The sequence below is a fragment of the Pan troglodytes genome, chromosome 23, assembly GCF_028858775.2.
Source record: "Pan troglodytes isolate AG18354 chromosome 23, NHGRI_mPanTro3-v2.0_pri, whole genome shotgun sequence".
NCBI classification, from domain to species: Eukaryota; Metazoa; Chordata; class Mammalia; order Primates; family Hominidae; genus Pan; species Pan troglodytes.
The window spans coordinates 31,966,346-31,991,457 of record NC_086016.1 but is presented as its reverse complement, the minus strand read 5'-3'; the positions used below and the strand labels follow the sequence as shown (position 1 = coordinate 31,991,457).

At 46.5% G+C, this 25,112-nt stretch overlaps 1 protein-coding gene across 43 annotated transcripts in view; it reads left to right on the top strand.

The window, feature by feature from the left end:
- Nucleotides 1-14,647: 14,647 nt before the first annotated feature.
- ASCC2 (activating signal cointegrator 1 complex subunit 2) overlaps nt 14,648-25,112 on the top strand; it is a 49,943-nt gene continuing 39,478 nt past the window's right edge. For 6 of the 43 annotated variants that reach the window (XM_063808106.1, XM_024352770.3, XM_063808105.1 and 3 more), the window contains exons 1-3: nt 14,781-14,882; nt 18,512-18,573; nt 20,724-20,821. In XM_063808106.1, the coding sequence (XP_063664176.1) occupies nt 20,741-20,821 (81 nt within the window). In that variant the 5' untranslated portion in view covers nt 14,781-14,882; nt 18,512-18,573; nt 20,724-20,740. Of the gene's footprint in view, nt 14,883-18,511; nt 18,621-19,448; nt 19,523-20,723; nt 20,822-25,112 lie in introns of all 43 variants that reach the window. The other 37 variants (XM_054675774.2, XM_063808121.1, XM_054675768.2 and 34 more) reach the window with 21 other exon arrangements.

Below are 25,112 nucleotides of genomic sequence, written 5' to 3'. Positions count from 1 at the left end.
TTCCTGTATAATTTATTGGCCCTGGTGGCCTGTGCTTTGGAGGACCTAGGGATGTCTGTGGCTCCATGCCCAGGGTCCCAGTTCCATTTCCATTTCTACCTATTTGCCTGGCATTTGCTCTCCAAAATTGGAAATTAATAATTCATTGTGCAGGATGAATAATTCAGCAGCGAAGACAAAGGGCCAATGGCAGTGGTTGGCATCACAAAATCAGTCTATGTTTTCTTCTAAACGGAGAGGGGACTGGGTGCTGTGGCTCATGCCTGTAATTCCAGCACTTTGGGAGGCTGAGGCAGGTGGATCACCTAAGGTCAGGAGTTCAAGACCAGCCTGGCCAGGATGGCAAAACTCCATCTCTACTAAAAAATGTAAAAATTAGCCATGTGTGGTGGTGCATGCCTGTAATCCCAGCTACTTGGGAGGCTGAGGCAGGTTGAACCCAGGAGGTGGAGGTTGCAGTGAGCCGAGATTGTGCCATTGCACTCCAGCCTGGGTGACAGAGTGAGACTCTGTCTCAAAAAATAAAAATAAAAATAAAAATAAAAATAAAAAATTAGCCAGGTGTGGTGGCACACTCCTGTAGTCCCGGCTGTTTGGGAGGCTGAGCATCAAGGATCACTTCAGCCTGGAAGGCTGACACTGCAGTTAGCTGTGATTGTGCCACTGCAGTCTAGCCTGGGTAACACAGCAAGAATCTGTCTCAAAAAAATGAAATAATGGGCCAGCCGCAGTAGCTCACACCTGTAATCCCAGCACTTTTGGAGGCCCATGTGGGCAGGTTGCTTGAGCTCAGGAATTAGAGACCAGCCTTGGCAACTTGGCAAAGTTTCATCTCCATTAAAAACAAATAAATAGCCAAATAGCCGGGTGCAGTGACTCATGCCTGTAATCCCAGCTACTCAGGAGGCTGAGGCAGGAGAATCACTTGAACCCAGGAGGCAGAGGTTGCAGTGAGCCGAGATCATGCCATTGCACCCCAGCCTGGGTGACAGAGTCAGACTCTGTCAAAAAAAAAAAATATATATATATATATATATAAAAAATAAAAATTAAAAGAAAATAAAATAATAAAAAATAAAGGGAGACGGGGCTGGGTGCAGCAACTCACACCTATAATGTAATTCCAGCACTTTGAGAGGCCAAGGCAGGAGGATCACTTGAGCCCAGGAGTTTGAGACCAGCCTGGGCAACATAGTAAGATCTCATCTCTTTAAAAAAAAAAAAAAAAAAAAAAAATTAGTCGATGCCTGTAGTCTTAGCTACTTGGCAGGCTGAGGCAAGAAGATCACATGAGGCCAGGAGTTCAAGGCTGCAGTGAGCCATGGTCACACCACTACACTCCAGCTTGAGTGAGAGTGGGAACCCAACTGAAAAAAATAAAAAATAAAATAAAGGGAAAGGGAAAAAGAAACTCTACATCCAAGATGATCTCTGGATGAAAATGACACCAAATACTGGACAATTTAAACAAGCTCCCCTTTTGGGAATGGGCATTGGTGAAGACATTGGGGCTGCCTGAAGGGAATTCTGGACTGTGTTTCCCTCCCCACATCACTTTCAGCCTCTTGAACCTTCACAGTCCATTACAGCCCAGCTTGATTGGCACCTACTCCTGGAAGCTTTCCCTGACGTCCCTAACCAACTGAAGCTGAAAATATATTTCTCTCTGATTCCATGTATTAGCCACTGACCATTGCCCTGACCACTGCCTGCCTCACAGCCTCACACTAAGCCATGTTTCTGTCACCAGAGATTCTTGGGCCTTAAGATGGCTTTTCTAGCTAGAAGGGAAGAAGAGGTTCAGCAGGGTGCTGGCGTGAGTTGCTCTTAGCCTTTTGAGGATGTTTCTTTGAGAATCAGATGAAGCCTCTCAGTCTCTCTACTGAAAAATATTCCCCAAACACAACTGTGTATAATTCAAGGGGGACACAGATCTTGGGAGCCCCTTCATGGACTTGGGTTTAGAATTTGTGCCTCATGGGGAGCCTTCTGTTAAGAAGAGGAACTACAGTTGTTCAGAACGTGTGCTATGGTTTGAATGTGTCCCCTTCAAAATTCAGGTGTTGCCAATGTGACAGTATTAAAAGGTGGAGCCTTTACGAGGTGATTGAGTCATGAGGGCACTGCCCTCATGAATAGGATTAGGTGCCCTCATGAAAGGATTTTTTTTTTTTTTTTTTTTTTTTTGCTCTTGTTGCACAGGCTGGAGTGCGTTGTCACAATCTTGGCTCACTGCAATCTCCGTCTCCCAAGTTCAAGCAATTCTCCTGCTACAGCCTCCCAAGGAGCTGGGATTACAGGCACCTGCCACTACACCCAGCTAATTTTCTGTATTTTTAGTAGAGATGGGGTTTCACCATTTTGGCCAGGCTAGTCTTGAACTCCTAACCTCAGGTTATCCACCCACCTCGGCCTCCAAAAGTGCTGGGATTACAGGCGTGAGCCACCGGGCCCAGCCTCATAAAAGAATTTGATGGAGGGAGTTCAACCCTCTTGCCCTTCTTCCTTCTGCCATGCAAGGATGCAATGTTCCTTCTCTCTGAAGGATACAGCAACATGGCGCCATCTTGGAAGCAGAGAGCAAGGCCTCACCAGACAACCAAACCTACTAGTGCTTTAATCTTGGACTTCCCAGCCTCCTGAACCATTAGAAATAAATTTATGTTCTTTGTAAATATCTCAGCCTCAAGTGTTCTGTTTTAACAGCACAAACGGACTAAGACAGCATGGAAAACAACTCAATCTCTCAGTTTTGCCTCTCCTGAAAATGGCCCTGTCTCAGGGCCAAGGTATTTTAAGGAAGTCAGTAATCAGCAAGGAGCTATTAGATGCCTTCTTCGTGACCCTGGGCAAGTCATTGCCCATCTCTGGACCACGGTTTTTTACTTGGAATTGGAAGAGTTGGTCTAGATTATCCTAGCACTTTGATTCAATCATCAGCCAGCAAATATTTAATACACACTGTAAGATGCCAGGTACCAAGCTAAGCACTGGGGATAAGGTTGGTGAACAAAACAGATGAGGTCTCTAATTTGTCAGAACACATAGCCTAATGAAGGAGTCAATCACTGATTGACCACACAATAAATACAAGAAGATAAGCTGTGACCAGTGACACACAAGGGAAGTGAAGGGAGCTAACTAGGAATGTGTATATCAGGAAAGTGATTATAACCTGGGAAAAAATGAGATGAAGAGGAGACTTTACCTTGACAAGGAGAGCAGGGGGTTATTTCAGGCCGAGGAAGCAGCATGGGCTAGTGCCCTGAGGTGTGAAGGGGCCATTGTACTCAAGGAATTAGGTCAGAGCAGCTGCATACTGAAATCTCTGGGGACTGTGCAAGCCCAGAGAGTAGATACCCAGCAAGAAGAGAAAGTAGGGTTCCCCTCTTTTCATGATGGTCAAGGCAAATCTTCCAGTAACTTATTTTCAAACTCTCTCAAGGAAAGCTAAAGAGCTGGCGATATTCCACTGGATTGAAACCCCAGGTTTAATGGCCAAAACCACTAAGTGTCAATATTTCCCATCACCAGGGTAGCCCAGAGACATCTTGAAATTCCTCCCTTTCAGATCCTACATGGAAAGTACAAGATGTGGCTGGGCATGGTGGCTCACACCTGTAATCCTAACACTTTGGGAGGCTGAGCTGTGAGGATCGCTTGAGTCCAGGAGTTTGAAACCAGCTTGGGCAACAGAGCAAGACCTCATCTCTAAGAAAAAATTTTTTTACATAGCTGGGCACAGTGGCTTGTGCCTGTAATTCCAGCCATTCAGGAGCCTGAAGCAGGAGGATCACTTGAGCCAGGAGGTCAAGGCTTCAGTGAGCTGTGATCACTGACACTGCACTTTAGCCTGGGCAGCAGAGCAAGACCCTGTCTCAAAAAAAAAAAAAAGTTCAAGATGCTACCAAATAAAAAATGTTAAATCTTGACGTGAAGCAAAATGTTCGCTGACCCAACCCCCTCTGAATTTAAACCATGTCCCAGCCCTTGAGGAATTGTTTCTACCTCCTGGTTCTGTGGCTTTATTGTCCCACCCTGATGATTATAGAGAAACCTGAACATGCCAACTGCCACTTTGATGGGTGGTCTGAGTGCAGAGTCTCCAGGCTGCATGGAGGCAGACAGAACCACCCTTTCATCTCCCTGGGTGGGGCTTTAGGCTAGAGCCAGCATGGAAGCTTTGGTTCCAGTGCCCATTCTGCCATCCCCCCGACAGCTGGGTGACTCTAAAAAGGCCCCATTCCCTCTTTGGGCCTCAGTTTCCTTATCCATGCAATGAGAGGTTTGAATTACATGTTCTATAAGAGTTTTCTTCGATTTGGGGGTTCTCTGCCCTCTGATTTCTAAAATGTGTTAAGTCTGACTTTTTTTTCCATCTTTCTGACTATTGTTCACAGACCAGTGACAGGAGGCAAGACAACTACTATTTGTAAATTATAATGAATGGATAATTAGCTGCCTTCAAATTAAAGCTCTTTTCCTGGAAGCCAGGAGACCTGGTTTTTAAGTTGTTTACCATTATCGTCACTTAACGCTGTTTTCTCTCTAAAACCAAAAGGGGTAGGAGACAATGACAAGCAGATGTTTTGTTATTAGGGGCCCTGGGGGATGATTTGAGACTTTTCACTGCAGTGATCATTCTCTAGATTCTTCTGGAGTCAGCAGAAGCTTTGATGAACTCAACAGAGGCCAGGGGGATTGGACAGACACAGAACGGAGGCCTGTTGAAAGAAAGCCTGGCTTAACAGAAAGCTGCTGGGGACAGCAGTTCCTGGCTGAGGACAGTGTGGATTATGAAATTAATATATTTATGTAACACTTTGCAGAGAGATTTCAACTGCCATTATTTCATTTTCTCATGAGGACACTTTGCCAGTGTTTGAGCTCACACCACTATCACTTCTCACATGAATCTTTTTCATTAAATTGTCTCGCTGTCTGTGGTGGATTTCCTGTTAAAATGGTCACCAAAGATCTATAAGACAGAAAATAGACTAGTAGTTGCCCATGGATGGGGAGAAGAACTAATTCCTCTCCACTTGAATCAGAGCTGGCCTTGTAACTTGCTTTGACCAATAGAATGTGGACAAAGTAATAGTGTGGCGTTCCAGAGCCTAGGGCTTAAGAAATATGGCAACTTCATTCATCCCTGAGAGGTCTTACAAAGATAAATACACACACACATACATAAAAAGAAATATGGCAGCTTCGGCCAGGCACTGCGGCTCACGCCTATAATCCCACCACTTTGGGAGGCCAAGGCAGGTGGATCACCTGAGGTTGGGAGTTTGAGACCAGCCTGACCAACATGGAGAAACCCCATCTCTACTAAAAATACAAAATTAGCCAGGCATGGGGGTGCATACCTGTAATCCCAGCTACTCAGGAGGCTGAGGCAGGCGAATCGCTTGAACATGGGAGGTGGAGGTTGTGGTGAGCCAAGATCAGGCCATTGTACTCCAGCCTGGGCAGCAAGAGAGAAACTCCATCTCAAAAAAAAAAAAAAGAAAGAAAGAAAGAAAAGAAAAGAAATATGGCAGTGTCTTGACTAGGCACAGTGGCTACTGCCTGTAATTCCAGCAATTTGGTTAGCCAGGGCAGGTAGATCACTTGAGCCCCAGAGTTCGAGACCAGCATGGGCAACATGGCGGAACCCCATATTTACAAAAAATACAAAAATTAGTCGGGCATGGTGACATGCGCCTGTGGTCCCAGCTACTTGGTGGGGCTGAGGCAGGAGAATTGCTTGAGCCCAGGAGGTCGAGGCTGCAGTGAGTCGTGTTCACACCACTGTACTCCATCCAGCCTGGGTGACAAAGTGAGACCCTGTCTCAAAAAAACAAAAATCAGGCCAGGCACAGTGACTCACACCTGTAATCTCAACACTTTGGGAGGCTGAGGCCTGGCCAACATGGTACAACCCCATCTCTACTAATATACAAAAATTAGCTAGGCGTGGTGACAGGTGCCTATAATTCCAGCTACTCTGGAGGCTGAGGCAGGAGAATCGCTTGAACCCAGGAGGGGGAGGCTGCAGTGAGTTGAGATCATGCCACTGCACTCCAGCCTGGGTAACAGAGTGAGACTCAGTCTCAAAAAAAAAAAAAAAAAGAAATATGTTTTCCATTTTTCCATTTTTACCCTCTTGGGGTCTAAACCACCACATAGAAGCTCTGGCTATACCAATGTTTCTCAAGCTGATCATTATTAATACTTTGGGTCAGATAGTTCTTTGTGGTGAGGCTGTTCTGTGCATTGTAGGATGTTTAGTAGCATCCCTGGCCTCTAATTCCTAGTTCCTCCAGTAGTGACAACCAGAAATGTCTCCAGACACTGCCATATGTCCCCTGTGGGAGAAAATCACCCCTGCTTGAGAACTACTGGACTAGACTACTGAGTGATGAGAGAGACCATGTGGCAAGAGAGCCCCACCCAGCTGCCAGCTATTCCAGCTACCCCAGCTACCCCAGCTCAGATGCCAGACATATGAATGATGCCGTCTGGGACGTTCCAGCCTCAAATGAGCACCTAACTCAATGTAACCAAATGATAACATCAGCTGACACTATGTGGAGCAGAAGAACCACTCAGCTTAGCCCAGCCAATTCACAGAATCATGAGACGTAATACATCTTTGTAAGCCACTAAATTTGGGGATAGTTTATCATGTAGCTACAGATAACTGCAACACAGACCTAGCTCCATTCTTTTTTCTTTTTTTTAAGGCAGGGTCTTGCTCTGTCAGCCAGTCACCCAGGCTGGAGTGCAGTGGCATCATCATGGCTCACTGCGGCCTCAACCTCCTGGGCTCAAGTGATCCTCCTGCCTCAGCTTCCCAAGTAGCTGGTACTAGAGGCATGAGCCACCACCTGGCTTTTTGTATTTTTTTTGAAGAGACAGGGCCTCTCTATGTTGCCTAGGCTGGTCTCAAACTCCTGGGCTCAAGTGATTCTCCCATCTTGGCCTCCCAAACTGTTGAGATTACAGATGTGAGCCACTGCACCAGCCCTAGCTCCATTCTTGCTATCATCTATCCTGTCCACTGCCATGGCTAGTAGAGTTATCTTTTTTCCTTTTATTCTTTTCACAAGACTACCTACCATTGAATACTAGAGTTATCTTTCTAAAAATTCCTCAGCTCCCTTCAAACACTCCAGGACCTTCCCCACCATCAGCTCCTTAGCATGGTCCACAAAGCCCTCTATAATCTGGCCACTCCATAAAATGCCCTTAAACTCTGAGATTCAAGCTATACACGTTTACTTGCAATTACCTGAATGGTCCATCTTCTTTTACAACTCTGGGTCTTTGCTCCTTTCCTTGTTATGTTCTAGTAACCTGTCAGCTCCTAGATTTCCTGAAAACTCAGATTAAACAGCATCCTCTCCAGAAAGTCCATGCATATCCTACTACATAAGATGCTTTTCCTGGCCGGGGGTGGTGGCTCACACCTGCAATACTAGTTGGGAGGCCGAGGTGGAAGGATCACTTGAGCCTAGGAGTCCCAGGCTGCAGTGAGCAATGATGGTGCCACTGAGACCTTGTCTCAAAAAAAAAAAAAAAAAAAAAAAAGCTTTTGGCCAGGCACTGTGGCTCACGCCTGTAATCCCAGCACTTTGGGAGGCTGAGGCAGGTGGATCACCTGAGGTCAGGAGTTCAAGACCAGCCTGGCCAACATGGTGAAAACCCATCTCAACTAAAAATACAAAAAAAATTGCGGGGCATGGTGGCGGGCACCTGTAATCCCAGCTACTTCAGGAGGCTGAGGCAGGAGAATCGCTTGAACCCGGGACGCAGAGGTTGCAGTGAGCTGAAATTGCGCCATTACACTCCAGCCTGGGCGACAAGAGCAAAACTCTGTCTCAAAAAAAAAAAAAAAAGCTTTTTCACTTATGACCTCAAAACATCATGTATGTGCCTATCACAATACTTCTTAAACCATGCTATAATTTATGTATTATTCATATTTCTGACAAGACTGTGAAAACCCTGAAGGCCGGAACTGAATCATTGCTTTATTGATGATAACTGGCACATAGTAGGTGCTCAATGAATGTTTGTTGCTGAGTGATTATAGTAGGTTGAACAAGTATTATTATACAGCCAAGGAAACAGAGGCTTAGATAAGCTAAGCAATTTGTCCCAGTTTGCCTAGTAATTAAGGGATATACATGGGCTTAACACCTAGATCATTAGACTCTACAGCCAATCCATCAGCTACCTCTTTACCATGTACCTCTCCAGAACACCACTGGTCTAGTTAAAGAGTACCAATTGGTGGCTACCCAAGGTACACCTGGTCTATCCGTAAGCTAATATCTCCTTGTCCCTAATCTAGCAACTTGAAATGCCAGCCACTGTTTCTGGTCATGAGCTTGAACAGTTAGCAATCTCACACCTCTTGCCCTAGTGGGTACCAGTCATAATCTTTAGAAAAGGCTGGTCAACTAAACATGAGGAGGACTGAGCATCTAAAAGTTGTATTAGGACAGAAGCCCAACTCAAATGGCTTAAGCGAAACAGGCATGAGAAAAGCCTCAGGGTACCTGAATTCAGATTTGCCTAGATCCAGAGTTCAAATCATGTCATCTCTCTCTTTCATTCTCTCTCTGCTTGTCATTCCTTTTCTTGGCTCTCCTGTTCTTTGAGCTAGCTTCATTCTCAGGTTCTAGGTGGTGGCCTCCAGCCAGTAAAAGCTTAGTTCATTCTTACTGCTAACAATCTCATCAGAAAGAGAGCTTCTCTTTCCTTTTGATTTCAAATAAAGATACCAGAATTGGGTATCACTGGATAGATTTGGCAGACTGGACGGAATGGCTTATGTCTATAATCCTAGCACTTTGGGAGGCTGAGGCGGGAGGGTCACTTGAGACCAGAAGTTCGAGACTGGCCTGGGCAATATAAATCCTGTCTCTTAAAAACAAACAAACAAACAAACAAACAAACAAACAAAAGATTTGAACATCACATATCCACTCTTGAGCCAATCACTGTGGCTGAAGGTTTAGAATATGCCAGGCTCATATTAGATTGATGTGGCAGCTTCCAAGATGGCCCCCAGTGATCCTGCCTTCTGATATCCATGCCCTTGGATAGTAAGACCCCCTCCCACACTGAATCAAGACTGGCCTATGCGACCAGTAGAAATGCGGCTGAAGTGATAGTTTGTGACTTCCAAAGCTAGGTCACAAAGACATTGGTGCTTCTGCTTTGATCTCTTAGATTGTTCCCTTTGAGAGATGCCAGGGGACATGTGGTGGAGACACTCAACTAGCCCCGTAGAGAGGAACTGAGGCCCCTTGCCAATAGCCAGTACCAGCCTGGCAGTCATGTGAGTAAATGATCTACCATGGAAGTGGATCCTTCAACTCTAATCAAGCCTTCAGTCCTAGCTGACATCTGATTGCATCTTCCTGAGAGACCCTAAGCCAGAACCACCCAGCCAAGCCACTTTGGAACTCCCAACCCACAGACACCATATGGGATAATAAACTATTTTTAAAAATTGAGGTGGGGTTTCACTATGTTGCCTGGGCTAGTCTTGAACTCCTGGGCCCAAGTTATCCTCCCACCTTGGCTCTCAAAGTGCTGGGATTACAAGTGTGAGACACTGCACCTGGCCTAAAAAACTATGATTACTGTTTTGTTTTGTTTAGATGGAGTCTTGCTCTGTTGCCCAGGCTGAAGTGCAGTGGTGTGGTCTTGGCTCACTGCAACCTCTGCCTCCTGGGTTCAAGCAATTCTCTTGCCTCAGCCTCCCAAGTAGCTGGGACTATAGGCATATGCCACCACGCCCGGCTAATTCTTTGTATTTTTAGTAGAGATGGGGTTTCACCATGTTAGCCAGGATGGTCTTGATCTCCTGACCTCGTGATCTGCCTGCCTCAGCCTCCCAAAGTGCTGGGATTACAAGCGTGAGCCACAGTGCCTGGCCTATTACTGTTTTAAACTACTGTATTGTGGGATGATTTCTTGCATAGCCCTAGATGACTAATACAATTTTGGACACTTAAACTCTGGGTAAGGGGTCAACCCCACTCCACACATATTGAAATGGGAGTGACGGTTCCCTAAGGAGTGATCAAGTTGCTATTGGTAGGAAAACAGAGGAAATAAACACTGGATGCCAAACAACAGCTAATCTCAACAATGAGTGCTCTGCAAACACATGCTTGCTGGAGGACTGATGTGCAAAAGAAGGGAACACTGATTCATCTGAGGTGACTCAGAGTGTCTGGGCCAGGCAAGACTCAGACCTAGATATTTCAATGTCTATTTCGTGGCACCGAATATTGACAGTTTTCTCCCTAGTTACCCCTAGACTTTGTTGGTTTTAAGAACCATGGACACTCCTCTCTTTTGCCAACCCAAACTATTGTTCTTAAATTAGTTGTTTTTCTTTTAATCTAGAGGAGAAGCCAGGCCAAGAAATTACTCTGTATTTGCATGTTTGCAAATGACTTATGCATGATTTGAGTCCTCTCCTGTTAAACCAGCTTTTAAATTTAATTTCAGTTGGACACATATTAGCTCAGACAAGAATGTGTCCTTTGTAAACCAACATTCCTCATTAAGCTCTTTAGGCAAGGGAGAAAGATGAAAGAAATGTAAAAGTTAACGCTCCAGCTGATAGGGAGTCTCCTTTCTTCCTTCCTTTTCACTAACATTTTTTGAGCACCTACTGTGTTCTTGGCATTGTCTATCTCATTTAAGCCTTCTGTTTTGTTTTGTTTTGTTTTGAGACTGAAGTGCAGTGGCACAACCACAGCTTACTGCAGACTCCATCTCCCAGGCTCAAACTATCCTCCCACCTCAGCCTCCAGAGTAGCTGGGACTACAGGTGTGTGCCACCACACCCAGCTAGTTTTTTTATTTTTATTTTTTGAGAGACTAAGTCTCATTATGTTGCCTGGGTTGGTCTCGAACTCTTGGCCTCAAGCAATCCTCCCACCTCAGCCTCTCAAAGTGCTGGGATTACAGGCATGAGCCACCACACCCAGCCTTAAGCCTTCTAATGATGATGAGGTGGATATTAACTACCTTGTTTAACAGATGAGAAAACAGATATGTTTGGAGAAGTTAGGTGACTTATTGGATGTTTTGTCTTCTTACAGTCATGTTATTTAGTTCCAAAACCTTAGTGATATGAACATCTTTGTACCCATAGGGAAAGATGGAACCAGTGCATATATTTTTTCCAGAACTACTATTTTAAGTTTTTCCCGGACCAAAGGCTGCTGTATGTGATTTTCTCCCAACTAATCACCAAGATACAGATTGCATTTTCCTTGTGCCCAGTGTGTGTGGATGACAGAGAAGAAAAAACAAAATAAAACAAAAACACACAGTTTCTGGCACCTTTTTCTGTCCCTTCCATGTCAGTAGAAGATCAGTTTTCCTAAAAATGACAGCAACAGGCTGGCATAGTGGCTCATACCTGTAATCCCAGCACTTTGGGAGGCTGAGGTGGGAGGATCGTTTGAGCCCAAGAGTTCAAGACCAGCCTGGGCAACATAGTGAGACACGATCTCTACAAAAAAATTAAAAATTAGCCAGGCATGGTGGTGCATGCCTATAGTCACACCTACTCAGGAGACTGAGGCAAGAGAATTGTTTGAGCCCAGGAGGCAGAGGCTGAAATGAGCCGTGATCACACCACTGCACTCCAGCCTGGGTGACAGAGGGAGACCCTATCTCAAAAATAATAATAATAATAACAGCAACAAAGGGAAACATTCACTGTTCTGATGCAGCTTGTGGCACTTGAGATCTCTTGGAGCTTGGAGCTAAACAGGGCTGAATTCAAATCCCCACTCCACCCACTTACCAGCTCTGTGACTCTGGTCTAGTCTTTAAACCTCTCTTTAAAATGGGGTCATAATAGCGTCTACCTCTTATCATTGTTACAAAAAGTCAAGGAGCACCTGGCTCAGTGGCTCACACCTGTAATCCCAGCACTTTGAGAGACCAAGACGGGCAGATCACCTGAGGTCAGGAGTTTGAGACCAGCCTGCCCAACATGGCAAAACCCCATCTCTACTAAAAATACAAAAATTAGCCCAGTGCATGCCTGTAGTTCCAGCTACTAGGGAGGCTGAGGCGGGAGGATGGCTTGAACCTGGGAGGCGGAGGTTGCAGTGAACCAAGATCGTGCCACTGCACTCCAGCCTGGGTGACAGAGTGAGACTCCATCTCATTTAAAAAAAAAAAAAGTCAAAGAGATAATATGTGTAAAATGCTTATTCCAGTGCCTGGGATGAAGCAAGGGTTTGACAAATATGGTCATTATTATCACAACTGTCTTTATCTCTCTGCACCTCTACTTCCTCTGCTGCAGACCTGGGGTTGATATGCATCCTCCAAGTATCTGTGGCAGGCAGACTCTAGAATGGTCTCCATTGATTCACATCTTTTGGTATTCATGCCCTTGTGTAATCCCCTGTGGGCAAATCCTGTGACTTGCTACTAACAAATAGAACATGGCAAAACTGATGTCACTTTCTTGATTAGGTTACATGAGGTTGTAATTTCTCTCTTCTTAGTAGAATCTCCTATTGCCTCCTTTTGTTTGTTTGAGACAGGGTCTTGCTCTGTTGTGCAGGCTGGAGTGCAGTGGTGTGATCACAGCTAACTGCAGCCTCGAACTCCTGGGCTCAAGCAATCCTCCTGCCTCGACCTTCTAAGTAGCTGGGACTACAGGCATGCACCAGCATGCCTGGCTAATTTTAAAATTTTTTTTGTAGAGACGAAGTCTCGCTATGTTGCCTAAGATGGCCTCAGACTTCTGGGCTCAAGCAATCTTCCCACCTTAGCCACCCGAAGTGTTGGGATTATAGGCATGAGCCACGGTGCCTGGCCCCTATTGCCTTCTTTTATTTATTTATTTATTTTTAATTTTTAGAGACTGGGTCTTGCTATGTTGCTCAGGCTCAATTTGAACTCCTAGGCGCAAACAATCCTCCTGCTTCAGCCTCCCAACCTGCTGGAACTATAAGCATGTGCCACCACTCTTGGCTTCCCTATTAACTTTTAGGCTTGCATGCTTTGATGAAGCAGGCTGCTACACTGGAGAAGCCTACGTGACAAGCCTTTAGCCAAAATCCAGCTAGGAACTGAGACCCTTAGTCCAACAACCATTAAGGAACTGAATTTAGCCACTAGACATGGGAAGCAGATCCTTTTTGAGTTGAGCCTTTAAATGAGACTCCAGCCCTGGCCGATATCTTGATTGCAGTCTTGTGGGTGACCCTGATGCAGAGGAGCCAGCTATGCCATCCTCAGATTCCTGGCCCACAGAAAATGTGAGATAATAAATATGTTTGTTGGCCAGGTGTGGTGGCTCACGCCTGTAACCCCAGCACTTTGGAAGGCTGAGGCAGGCGGATCACGACGTCAAGAGATCGAGACCATCCTGGCCAACATGGTGAAACTCCGTCTCTACTAAAAATACAAAAATTAGCTGGGCCTGGTGACTCATGCCTGTAGTCCTGCCTACTTGGGAGGCTGAGGCAGGAGAATCGCTTGAACCCGGGAGGCAGAGGTTACAGTGAGCCGAGATCACACCACTGCACTCCAGCCTGGCGACAGAGTGAGACTCTGTCTCAAAATAAATAAATAAATAAATGTGTTTGTTATAAGTGGCAAGCAGTGTGTTGTTATGTTTGTGGTAATATGTTATGCAGCAATACAAAACTAATATAATATCCAGCCCCTCTCATCTCATTTCTGGTTTACAGCCCATCTCTCCTATTTCCTTAGCACCCTGCATTCATCACACTGACTCATTGCTATTGGTTTTCTTGCACTTCCTATCCTGTAAGCCCCTTGAAGACAGGCACTGAACTAAGCATTCCTTGTAGCCCTAGTGCAGATAGCAGGGGTTGGCAGGAGTGTCCTGGGAAATATTTCACAATCCCAGGGTGGGGTCGTGTTCTCCATTCGGGGGCTTCTATAACACCCCAATAATGATGGTGGTTGGTTTTGAATTCTTACTGTGTACCAGGCACTGAGATGAAGCCAGGAATGTGTGTTCTTAACAAGTTTTCTGTGATGATTCTGATCCATAGTCAGGCTTAGGAACCACTAAACCTACATTACCTGAGACATTCTGTAGAAAAAATTGCATCCTTCTCTTAGGATAGCTATACTTGTAACTTCCTTAAACAAAACAGAACAAAACTGTATTGCATACATACAGAAAAATGCACAAATCTTAAGCGTACAATTTGATGAATTTTCCAAAGTGAACACATCTACATGGCTACCACCGAGATGAAGACAGGGGGTGACCCCAGCCTCACTTGTGGCCCCTCCCAGCCCACAGCCCCAGAGGAAACCACCAATTTTAACACCATCACTACTCATGAGTTCTGTCTGTTCTAGAATTTCCCGTAAATGAAATCGCAGTCTGTACTTGTACATCTGCTTAACATTATGTTCGTGCTTTTGACTTGTTAAAATTTCTCTTCTGGATTAAATATGTAAAACGGTGACTAAGGAGGTCGGGCAGAAGGTGGAAGCCTGGGATTCCGAGACGTCCTCTCAGGTGCCATACTTGGATTTCCCGAGAGGTGTAATCACACAGCCCGCCCTCAGCTGACCTATTCTCTGCTTAAGCAAGAAGGGAGATAGGAGGGGAAGGGGCGTGGCTACAGACGCCGAGTGTGGGGCGGAGTCTTAAGAAGAGAGGCGCAACCCGGGTCCGGCTTCCCGGCGGTAGTTTGCTCGGCTCTGGGGGCGGGGCCAGGCCGAGACTTCCTGTCTGCTCCTGCGGAATCGCAGTTTGACCCCGGAAGTGCGGGCGCTCAGGGAGCTGTCACCGTGGTCGGCGGCGGCGGCGGAGGCGGCGGCTGCACAGAGCCGGTGGTGGAGCCGCCGAGGTGAGTGCGTGGCTGGTCCCTGCCAGATGCAGGGCAAGGGACCCCGGAGGAGCCGCGGCTATGCCTTGGGCAGCCTTGGCTCTCCCACCCTCTGGCCTCCATTGCGGGGCCCACGCTTACGCTACCTGAGGGGTTGTGAGCCGCCTCTCGAGACTTGGCCGCCAGGGTCAGGAGCCACGGGTTCGAAGTTCGGCCCCAGAGTGGCGTTGGACCAGCCACGATCCCCCCACGTCCTCACACCCGGGGCTTCAGTTTCCTCAGGGTTCATTCTTTCGTTCAGCAAATATTTGTGGAGTGCTTCCTATGTGCCAGACACAGATCTAGACATTGGGGATACAAAGAAAGCAAGACAGACAAGGCTTCTGCCCTCATGGAGCTTACAGTCTAGTGGGAGGGGATGGTCAACGACAAGCAAATGCACAAGGTCATTAAAGCTATGACAGTAACTGGGAGAGTGGATACTATAGGCAGAGCCATCAGAAGGTCTCTGAGGAGAGTAGTATTTAACTGAGAGACTAGAGGAATGATGACAAAGAGGCTGAGGGAGCAGTAGCCCCGGGGATGCTCCCAGGCCATATTGCAATTGGGTGCTTGTAGGGAGCTCCCTCTCCCTTTCTTAGCTTTTGGCTTTTGCTGTCCTGCCTGGCAGGGGAATACAGTGGTGGGCACAGACATAGTCATGATTATTGTTTGTCCTTTTGGAACTCAAAGTTCAGATTGCCCAGTTAATTTATTTTTTCCCCCCAAGACGGGGTCTTGCTCTGTCGCCCAGGCTGGAGTGCAGTGGCGTGATCTCGTCCCACTGCAACCTCCGCCTCCCGGGTTCAAGCGATTCTCCTGCCTCAGCCTCCTGAGTAGCTAGGATTACAGGCATGCACCACCACGCCCTGCTAATTTTTTTTTTTTTTCAGTAGAGACGGGGTTTCACCTTGCTAGCCAGGATGGTCTCTATCTCCTGGCCTCGTGATCCGCCCGCCTCGGCCTCCCAAAGCGCTGGGATTACAGGCGTGAGCCATCGCGCCCAGCCATGCCTAGTTAATTTGTACCCGTGCTTTAGACAAAAACTCAGGTCTTCCTTGACATCCCTTCTTCCTCAAGCCAGGTCTCTCTTTTAAATGCTGCCACAGCTTCATGAGCCTTATCTACATAGCTACATCATGGTATTGGTTTTTATTTGTTTGTATGGCTAATTGGAAAAGTATCTGTCTTTCCCCATTATGACTGTAAGCTCTGTGAAGGGCAGGAGCAGGTTTGTTATTTGCCCACCTTAATATTCTCTGGGCATCAGTGCCTGCCACATAATAGGTGCTCAAAAATATTTGAATGGCCGGGCAGTGACTCATGCCTGTAATCCCAGCATTTTGGGAAGCCAAGGCGGGCGGATCACCTGAGGTCAGGAGTTCCAGACCAGCCTGGCCAGCATGGCAAAACCCTCTCTCTACTAAAAATACAAAAATTAGCCAGGCGTATGCCTGTAATCCCAGCTACTCGGGAGGCTGAGGCAGGAGAATCTCTTGAACCCGGGAGGCAGAGGTGGCAGTGAGCCGAGATCGTTCCTCTGCACTCTAGCCTGGGTGACAGCGTGAGACTCCATCTCAAAAAAAAAAGGAATGAATGAAATGATTAACGTACTGTTTGCTCTCTCGTGGTTTATTAAAGGTCTTTTCTGCCACCAGGTTATCATCATCTCTTTCTGGTCATGTCTGTCTCATACTTAAATGACTCCTCACTGCCTTCAGGTGAAATACTAAAATCTTTAGTGTAGCATTGAGGCTTTTTTTTTTTTTTTTTTTTTTTTTTGAGATGGAGTCTCGCTCTGTCGCCCAGGCTGGAGTGCAATGGCGTGATCTCGGCTCACTGCAACCTTCGCCTCCCGGGTTCAAGCTATTTTGAGGCTCTTTTTAAACTGGTCCTGTCTTCCCTATCCAGCTTCTCTTCTCTCTTCACTTCTGTCGTCCCCTATCTGACCTGTGTTTTCAGTAACACCAAATGTCTCCCTCTTCCTTCAAAGCCACACTTTTTAGACAGGGTCTCACTGTGTCCCCTAGGCTGGAGTTCAGTGACGTATCATGGCTTATTGCAACCTCAATCTCCTGGGCTCAAGCAATTCTCCTTCCGCGGCTTCCCAAAGTGCTGATTGCAGGCGGAAGCCACCTCACCCGACCCAAAGCCACACATTTTAAGACTCTGAGCCTTTGTTCATGCTTGCTCTCTGCTTGGAATGTCACCTTTTCCCCCATCCTTCAACATCCAGGTTATAGATCACCTTCTTTATAATATCCTTCCTTTCTCTACTATACTGTAGTTTTGGACATTTCCTGTTACAGCTTTAATGCCAAATCATAGTCAGTTATATGCCTAGGACCCAGATTGTATTCAGGAATTGTTTGCTGAATAAACCAGGAAGCCCAAAGTGTCTTGCCTCTGGTTGGGACTTGAATAATAACAACAACTAAACTTTATTGAGTGCTTATTATGTGCCAGGTATTGGATTGAACACTTCACATTGATTACTTCTCATAGCAACCCTACGAGTTTATGTACTATTACAATTCTGGTATTACAGAAGAGGCAATCAAAAGTTAGAGAGGTTAGGGAACTGTCTCAAGGTCTCAACATGGATAGGAAAAGGTGGAGCCAGGACTTGAATCCAGGCTGTAGGACTGTAGCGCTCTCTCCCTACCACCACACCAGGCTAGCCCTGAATTGCCCTGGCAGGCAATGGTTTGTAGGAGTGAATTTCTTTTAAAGAAAAAAAAAATTTTTTTTTTTTTTTAATTTTGGGACAGGGTCTTGCTCTATCACCTAGGATGGAGTGCAGTGGTGCCATCATGGCTTACTGCAGCCTTGATCTCCTGGGCTCAAGTGATCCTTCCGCCTCAGCCTCCTAAGTAGCTGGGACTACAGGGGTGCACCACCACACCTGACTAATTTTTGAATTTTTTGTAGAGATGGGGGTCTCACTATGTTGCTTAGGCTGGTCTCAAACTCCTGGCTTCGAGCAATCCTCCTGCCTTGGCTTCCCAAGTGCTAGGATTACAGGCATGAGCCACTGCACCTGGCCGTGAATTTCTTCTGAAAGCAAATGCTGTCTCTACCTGTCTAGGCCTGGACTGTGGGGCCTAGAGGTTAAAGGGTGGAGACTTGCCTCCTCCTCCTGACTTTTTCTCCACCCTGTGTCTCACACCCAACACTCCCACAGCCATCTTCAGCGGGCGAGCCTGGAAAGAACTGGGCCTGTCAGTCATTTAGACTTCTGCACTGGTTTGCAGAGCAGTGGTGTTTCCAGCTCACTTTCCAGCATGGCTAGAGGGTTAGAAAAAAAAATTATTATTATTATTTTTTAACATATTCGGCACAAGAGCCCCAGGTGCCCTAGCAAAAGACCTGGGCTTCAGTTTCAGCTTGGCCAATAATGTATTTACCTTGAGCAAATCAGGGCCCCTCTTTGGACATCTGAACATGGTAATCCTTGTTGTCCTTAATTGGGTTGTTGTGAGAGGCTAGTAAGACAGTAACTTGATTAGAAATACGTGCAGCAGAGGATATTATCTATGCTTTGCAAAGCTGAAAGATGAAAACTTACCTAAGCCCTTTATTACTTTCTTTGCCTTGTGATTTTTTTTCAGGCCACCTCGTGTATGCAGAGACCATGTGTGTCTGATCTGCTGGGATCCTAGAGCTGGAACAGGTGTCAAGGACTAGGCAGACTGGTCCTCTCTTATTACTCCTTCTAGGGTGGGGATCTTCACAGTCTTTATAACAGGCCAGAACCAAGATTCCTTGGGTACCAGGCTGTTTCCACCTCCTTGCCTTTGCTCTGCTGTTTCCTCTGCCTGGGGCACCCTTCTTCCCTGGCCAGTCTCTATTATCAAGACTACTCAGACTCTCCTCTAGAAGTGCTTTGACTTTCACTCCACCCCTTCACCCCATCCCACCCCTAAGTTTAACTAAACTAGACACAGTATAGTGAATGGTTAAGAACCAGCCTGCTTCACCACCCACTAACTGTGAGACCTTGGGCAAGTTTCTTATTTTCTGTGAGCCTCTGTTTTGTCACTGATAAAATGAGGATAATAATAGAACTAACCTTAGACTTTTTGTGAGCATTAATACATGTAAAGCCAGTTAACAGGGCAAGTAAGTTAATGCTGAGAAGAGCACTTAGAGGCCAGGTGCTCACACCTATAATCCCAGCACTTTGGGAAGCCAAGATGGGCGTATTGCTTGAGCTTGGGTGTTTGAAACCAGCCTGGGCAACATGGTGAAACCCCGTCTCTATTTAAAAAAAAAAAAAAAAAGAAAAAGAAAAGCACTTAGAGGAGCTCTTCATATCATTAAGCCTGGCCCAATATCTGAGATATGACACAGCTGGTAGCTCATGTCCCCCATGCTCCTCTGCTTGTCTGTGAAGGCTCAAGAGGTGACAGTTTAATCACCCCAGCCTCTGTCTCTCTTCATGTTGTCATTGAGTCTGTTCTAGCCTTTTATGGCATGTTTTTTGAGGGGCCTAATACACTTCTATTCCGTGATTCATTTAACACGTATGTCCCTTTTGTGGGTCAGGCCAGGTGATGTTGTGAAAAGAACACTGGACAGCAAGACAGGAGACCTTGGATCTGCCACTCACTGACTGTGAGGTCAGTTTGTGCCTTTGTAGAAAGGAGCTTGCACTGTCAGTTTTCTATGAATTATCTTTTTCCCTGGTCCTTCTCTTTTTCCACGTCCTTCTTCCCTTCTTCCATGTCCTTCTTCCCTTCTTCTCATGTCCTTCTATTCTTCCATATACTTCTTCCCTGAAGCCTAGAAAGGTTGCAAAATCTTAACATCCTCCACAAGTGAGGAAAGGCCCATGGCTTCAACCCTCAAAAGACTTAAAATCTGGCTAGAGCTTTAAAAGGAGTGTCCTCATATGTAGTCATTCTTCAAACATTTGGTGAGGCCACCTCTGTACCAATCCTGTGCTCACAGAAAAGATAGCAAGAGGAGAGCCCTGGGCATTGTCTTCATAGAGCTCACAGGCTACTGAGCTCACAGAGCTGGAGCCGTAATAAAGGGAATCTACATATTTTTAGCCAGTACTTCTCAAAGTGGGTGGAAACAGGCTGGGCACAGAGGCTTACACCTGTGAGCGCTTTGGGAGGTTGAGGCAGCACTTTGGGAGGCCAAGACAGGAGGATCATTTGAGCCCAGGAGTTTGAGACCAGCCCGAGTGATGTAGTAAGAACTCATCTATCAAAAAATAAAACCTGTCTCTACAAAAAATTAAAAAAATTAGCTGGCCGTAGTGGTGCATGCCTGTAGTCCCAGCTACTCAGGAGGCTGAGGTGGGAGGATTGCTTTAGCTCAAGAGTTAGAGGCCACAGTGAGCTATGATCTCACCACTTCACTGGACAACAGAGTAGGACTCTGTCTCTTTAAAAAAAAAAAAAAAAGCTGGGCATGGTGGTGTGTGCCTGCAGTCCCAGCTACTGGGGAGGCTGAGGCAGGAGAATCACTTGAACCAGGGAGGCGGAGGTCGCAGTGAGCTGAGATAGCGCCACTGCACTTCAGCCTGGTGACAGATCAAGACTCCATCTCAAAAAAAAAAAAAAAAGTGGATGGAAATATATCAGAAGTCATCTGGGGAAGTATTTCTTCTACAATTGAGAACTGCTTTATGCAAAAAAAGTCACTTTGGCTGGGTTAGTAGGTGCATGAACCAGGTCCTGAACCACAACAGGAGCCTCCTAAGGCGAGAGGTTGAAGCTTCTCTTCTGACTCTGGGATCAGCCCCAGAGCAGGCCCTGCCCCCAGGAGTCTGTGTGTCTGCTCTCTTCTTCCCATCCATATTCCTTTCAGGAGGGTCACGCAGCACAATGCCAGCTCTGCCCCTGGACCAACTCCAGATCACCCACAAGGACCCGAAGACAGGAAAGCTGAGGACTTCACCAGCGCTGGTGAGCCGGTCACTTAAGGCCATTCAGCCTGATATTGTCAGTCTTGCAATTTCAGGAGCAAAAAGTAAATTCCTTCTTTATCTGTTCCAAGAATGACACGAGGGCCATGGTCGGTGATTCAGTAGCTGAGACACTACTAGTCTCTTCCAGGCCCAGAGTAGGAATTTCCTTCCGAGCAGCAACTTGAATTTGCATAGGATTTTCCATGTCACCACCCTGCACCTTCCCCCCAAAGCATTTAATTTCAAATCAGTCCAATGGCAGTTCTAATTCAGCCTGGATCGGGCTAGAAATGGATCCAGCCCAAAGCTGGGTTTGGGGATTTGACCCTGTGGAGGGTGTTCAGGTTTCAGGTAGCGTTTTCAGAGCTATCTAAGCTGCTATCCGTATTTTGGTGGGAACGCTGATTTCAGAGGTTGGGCTGTCTTTTATCTCAACTGAGATAGGAAGCACCACGTACAAACACCCCGGCAGAGCTAGTGAGACTGAAAAATAAGGAGGCTATGAACATGTCGATTACCAGCTGCAGAGAGAGATTAAAGCCATGGAGAGGTGCCAGGCTGCTGAAGAAGGAGGTAGATGCGGCCCTGGAGTTCCTATACCCACTTGTTGTTTTCCCAAGAATTTGAGCTCACTTGAACAAGGTGGGAGGAAGTGTTTTCTAGGGGTTTGAGTAAAGTCGTGGGAAACAGGAACTTGGTGTTTTATTTCCTGCCTTCTAGATGGCTTCTTATTACTTCTTAAATAGTCTCTAATAATAGTACCTGACATTTATACAGTACTTGCCCTGTGCCAGACCATTCTAAACACTTCACCCGCATTATCTCATTTAGTCCACATCACAGCCCTACAAATAGACATTTTGATTGTCTCCATTTTACAGATGAGGAAACAGAGTTCAGAGTCACAGAATTAGGAAATCAGGGGAGCCAGGATGGGAGCCTAGCCAGGCAGACCCTAGGACACATATCCTTAAAATCTTTCTGCTATAAAGCCTCTCATTTTCTTTTTATAACCTTTTTATGTGTGGGAGATATTTATCAGAAAATCTGGAAGTGTTCTTTTCAGTATGATAGCCACCCAATAGGTGGTCATTCACCACATGTAGCTATTAAGCACTTGTAATGTGAATAGTGAGTGTGGACTGAGGAACTAGATTTTTAATTTAATTGTAATGCTTTTAAATTAAAATAGCCCCATGTGGTGAGTGCCAGCACAGATATAGAGCAGTTATATTATTGCAGAAAGTTCTGTTGGAAACACTGATGGAGACTGGCTCCTTGGGTGGTCGAGTATGATTTTCCACCTCAGTCCTCCCCCCATACCGAATGAACATGTGGGTTGTTAGACTGCAGGCATTGTGAGAGCGATGGCCTGGTCCTTGCCCTTTACTCCTGATTTCCAGTGCCAGGCGCACAGGAGGCTCTCAGAAAACATTTGGTACATGAGTCAGGGACTGCAGCCAGGCCATGTGCCAGGTGCTGGAGCTATAAAGAGAAAAGACATGGTCTCTGCCCTTGAAGAGCCCACGACCTAAGAGAAAGACAGACCAGTAGCTTCTCTAGTGTGATCAGGGTTGTGACAGAAGGAAGTCTAGGCTGTTCCATGAGTGCAGAGCTGGGGCCGCCGATCCAGACCAGTGGGGTGTGTAGGGGCAGGGAGGCCTTTGGCCTGGTGGGAGGGCACGTGCAGCCCAGGAGGGCTTCCTGAAGGAAAGGGCTTCTGAACTGGGTATTGAAGGGCGACTTAACACTAGCTGGGCAGAGCAACAGGAGAAGGCTGGACCTGGTAGGACAACCTTAGTATGCAGTTCTGGAGTCTTGAGAGATCCTGACTCTTACACTAACCACAAGTCACTTGAGGTGGCAACAGTATAGCAGAGTTAGCAAGTACAGGCTTCGTGTTCATTTCACACATATTTGAATATTTGTCTTTGTGTCTTTGGGCAAGTTATTGAACCTCTCTAAGCCTCAAATCCAAAAGCGATAATAATAGGACCAGCTTTGCAGGGTGGTTGTGGGGATTAAATGAGATGCCTGTGAATGAGCACTGTGCCTGGAACATAGTAAGCACTCAATAAATTGTTATTACAATGGTGATGACAGCAGGGACAACAACAGCAGCACTAAATTGGGGGTATGGTGGGAAGGCAGATGAGTTGAGGGAGACAGCTGCCTGATCGAAGAGGGGTCTTGCTGGCAGACTGAAGAGTGTTACTCTGAAGGCCACGGGCAGCTCCTGAAAGATTGTACCAAGATATGTGTCCACCCTGTATTTGTCCCTTTAGTCTTGGCTTGGGGCATGATCTCTAGCCAAAGGGTAGTTACCACACCACCTTTTCAGGGTAATTGGTAGAGCTAATGTTGGTTGAGGATCTATTTGAATAGCACATACTTGAAGACCCAAAAGAAATAGTCTTGTGGCCAGGCCCGGTAGCTCACGCCTGTAATCCCAGCACTTTGGGAGGCTGAGGCAGGTAGATCACTTGAGCCCAGGAGTTCAAGACCAGCTCGGGCAACATGGCAAAACCATTTTTTTTTTTTTCCCAGACAGAGTCTCGCTCTGTCGCCTAGGCTGGAGTGCAGTGGCGCGATCTCGGCTCACTGCAACCTCCGCCTCCCGGGTTCAAGTGATTCTTCTGCATCAGCCTCCTGAGTAGCTGGGACCAGCTAATTTTTGTGTTTTTAGCAGAGACGGGGTTTCACCATGTTGGCCAGGCTAGTCTCAAACTCCTGACCTTGTGATCCGCCCGCCTTGGCCTCCTAAAGCACTGGGATTACAGGCGTGAGCCACCACGTCCAGTCAGCCTCCATTCATTTCTTTGTCCAGCCAGCAGATCTGTACAGAAAGTCTGCTCAATGCCAGGTGGTGTTCTATAGACTCGGAATGCTGGGTGAGCAAAGCTCAGACTGCCTCCAGACACCTACAAGCTAGTGGGGGAGACAGCTGGGAAGACCAGTCCTCCCCTTTTATACAGCTTTATTCAGGCATAGTTGAAGGACAATAAACTGCACATATTTAAAATATACAATTTGTCAACACCTATGAAAAGAAAGGGAATTTTTTTTTTGAGGTGGAGTCTCACCTGTTGCCCAGGCTGGGGTGCAGTGGCATGATCTCTGCTCACTGCAACCTCTGCCTCCCAGGTGCAAGCGATTCTCCTGCCTCAGCCTCCCGAGTAGCTGGGACTATAGGTGCGTGCCACTACACCTGGCTAAGTTTTGTATTTTTGATAAGAGATGGGATTTCACAGTGTTGGCCAGGCTGGTCTCAAACTCCTGGCCTCAAGTGATGGGCCTGACTTGGCCTCCGAAAGTGCTGGGATTACAGGCATGAGCCACTGTACCCAGCCAACATTTTTAAAATTAAAACATAAAATATGCAATTTGATTGGTTTTTCCATCTGTATGCATGCATGAAACTATCATCATCAATGAGCATTTCTACCACCCCTGAAAGTTTTCTTGTGCCTCTCTGCAATCCATGCCTTCCCCCCACCCTTTCCCCATCCAAACCACTGATCTGAAAGCACTTTTAATGCTGTTCAAGTGGTATAGAGAGGTGAGCACAGAATGCAGGTGCTGAAGGAGAGCTTAGATGAGCTCCTAATCCAGCTGGGATGGGAGTCAGGGAGGCTTCCTGGAAGAGGTGAGATTGGAACTGGGGTCAGAAGGACAATCAGTGAGACCAGGATGGCACACAGATACCATAGGTCATTTAATAGGTCTGCAGTGTAAGCTTTGGCTCAAATCCTGCCTCAGTTGCCTCTTTAATTCCATGACCTTGGGAAAGTTCCTGAAACTTACTGTTTGATTCCTCCTCTAAAATGGGATGAATACTATGTCTCTTTTAAATAGTTTTTGTAGATTAAAAAAATAGGGGCTGTGGGTTGTGCCTGCTTAGTGGCTGGCACAGGGCAGGTCCACAATAAGTGGCAGCTTTCATTTGCACCATTCCAGCATTCACCAAATCTGTCTCCCACCGCCCAGTGCAATCTGTGCCCTTTTGTTACGACCCATGTTTATGCCTCCATAAAAATGTTTCTTCCATTTGAAGTCCTTATCCTCGAATGCTTGGAGCCTTGGAGGAAGTCTGCTTGCTCTGGGAAGCCGTCCCTTATCCTCCAGGTGCTGTTAATTCCCTTCTGCATTTCCACAGTCCCTCTGCCAGGTTTGAGCTGTCACTTCCTTTGTTTTGTGCTCACTTGGTGATTTAGATGTCCATCTTCCCCCTGTGGGATTGCAGGGAAAGTAGAATCTCAGGGGTGTGTGTGTGTGTGTGTGTGTGTGTG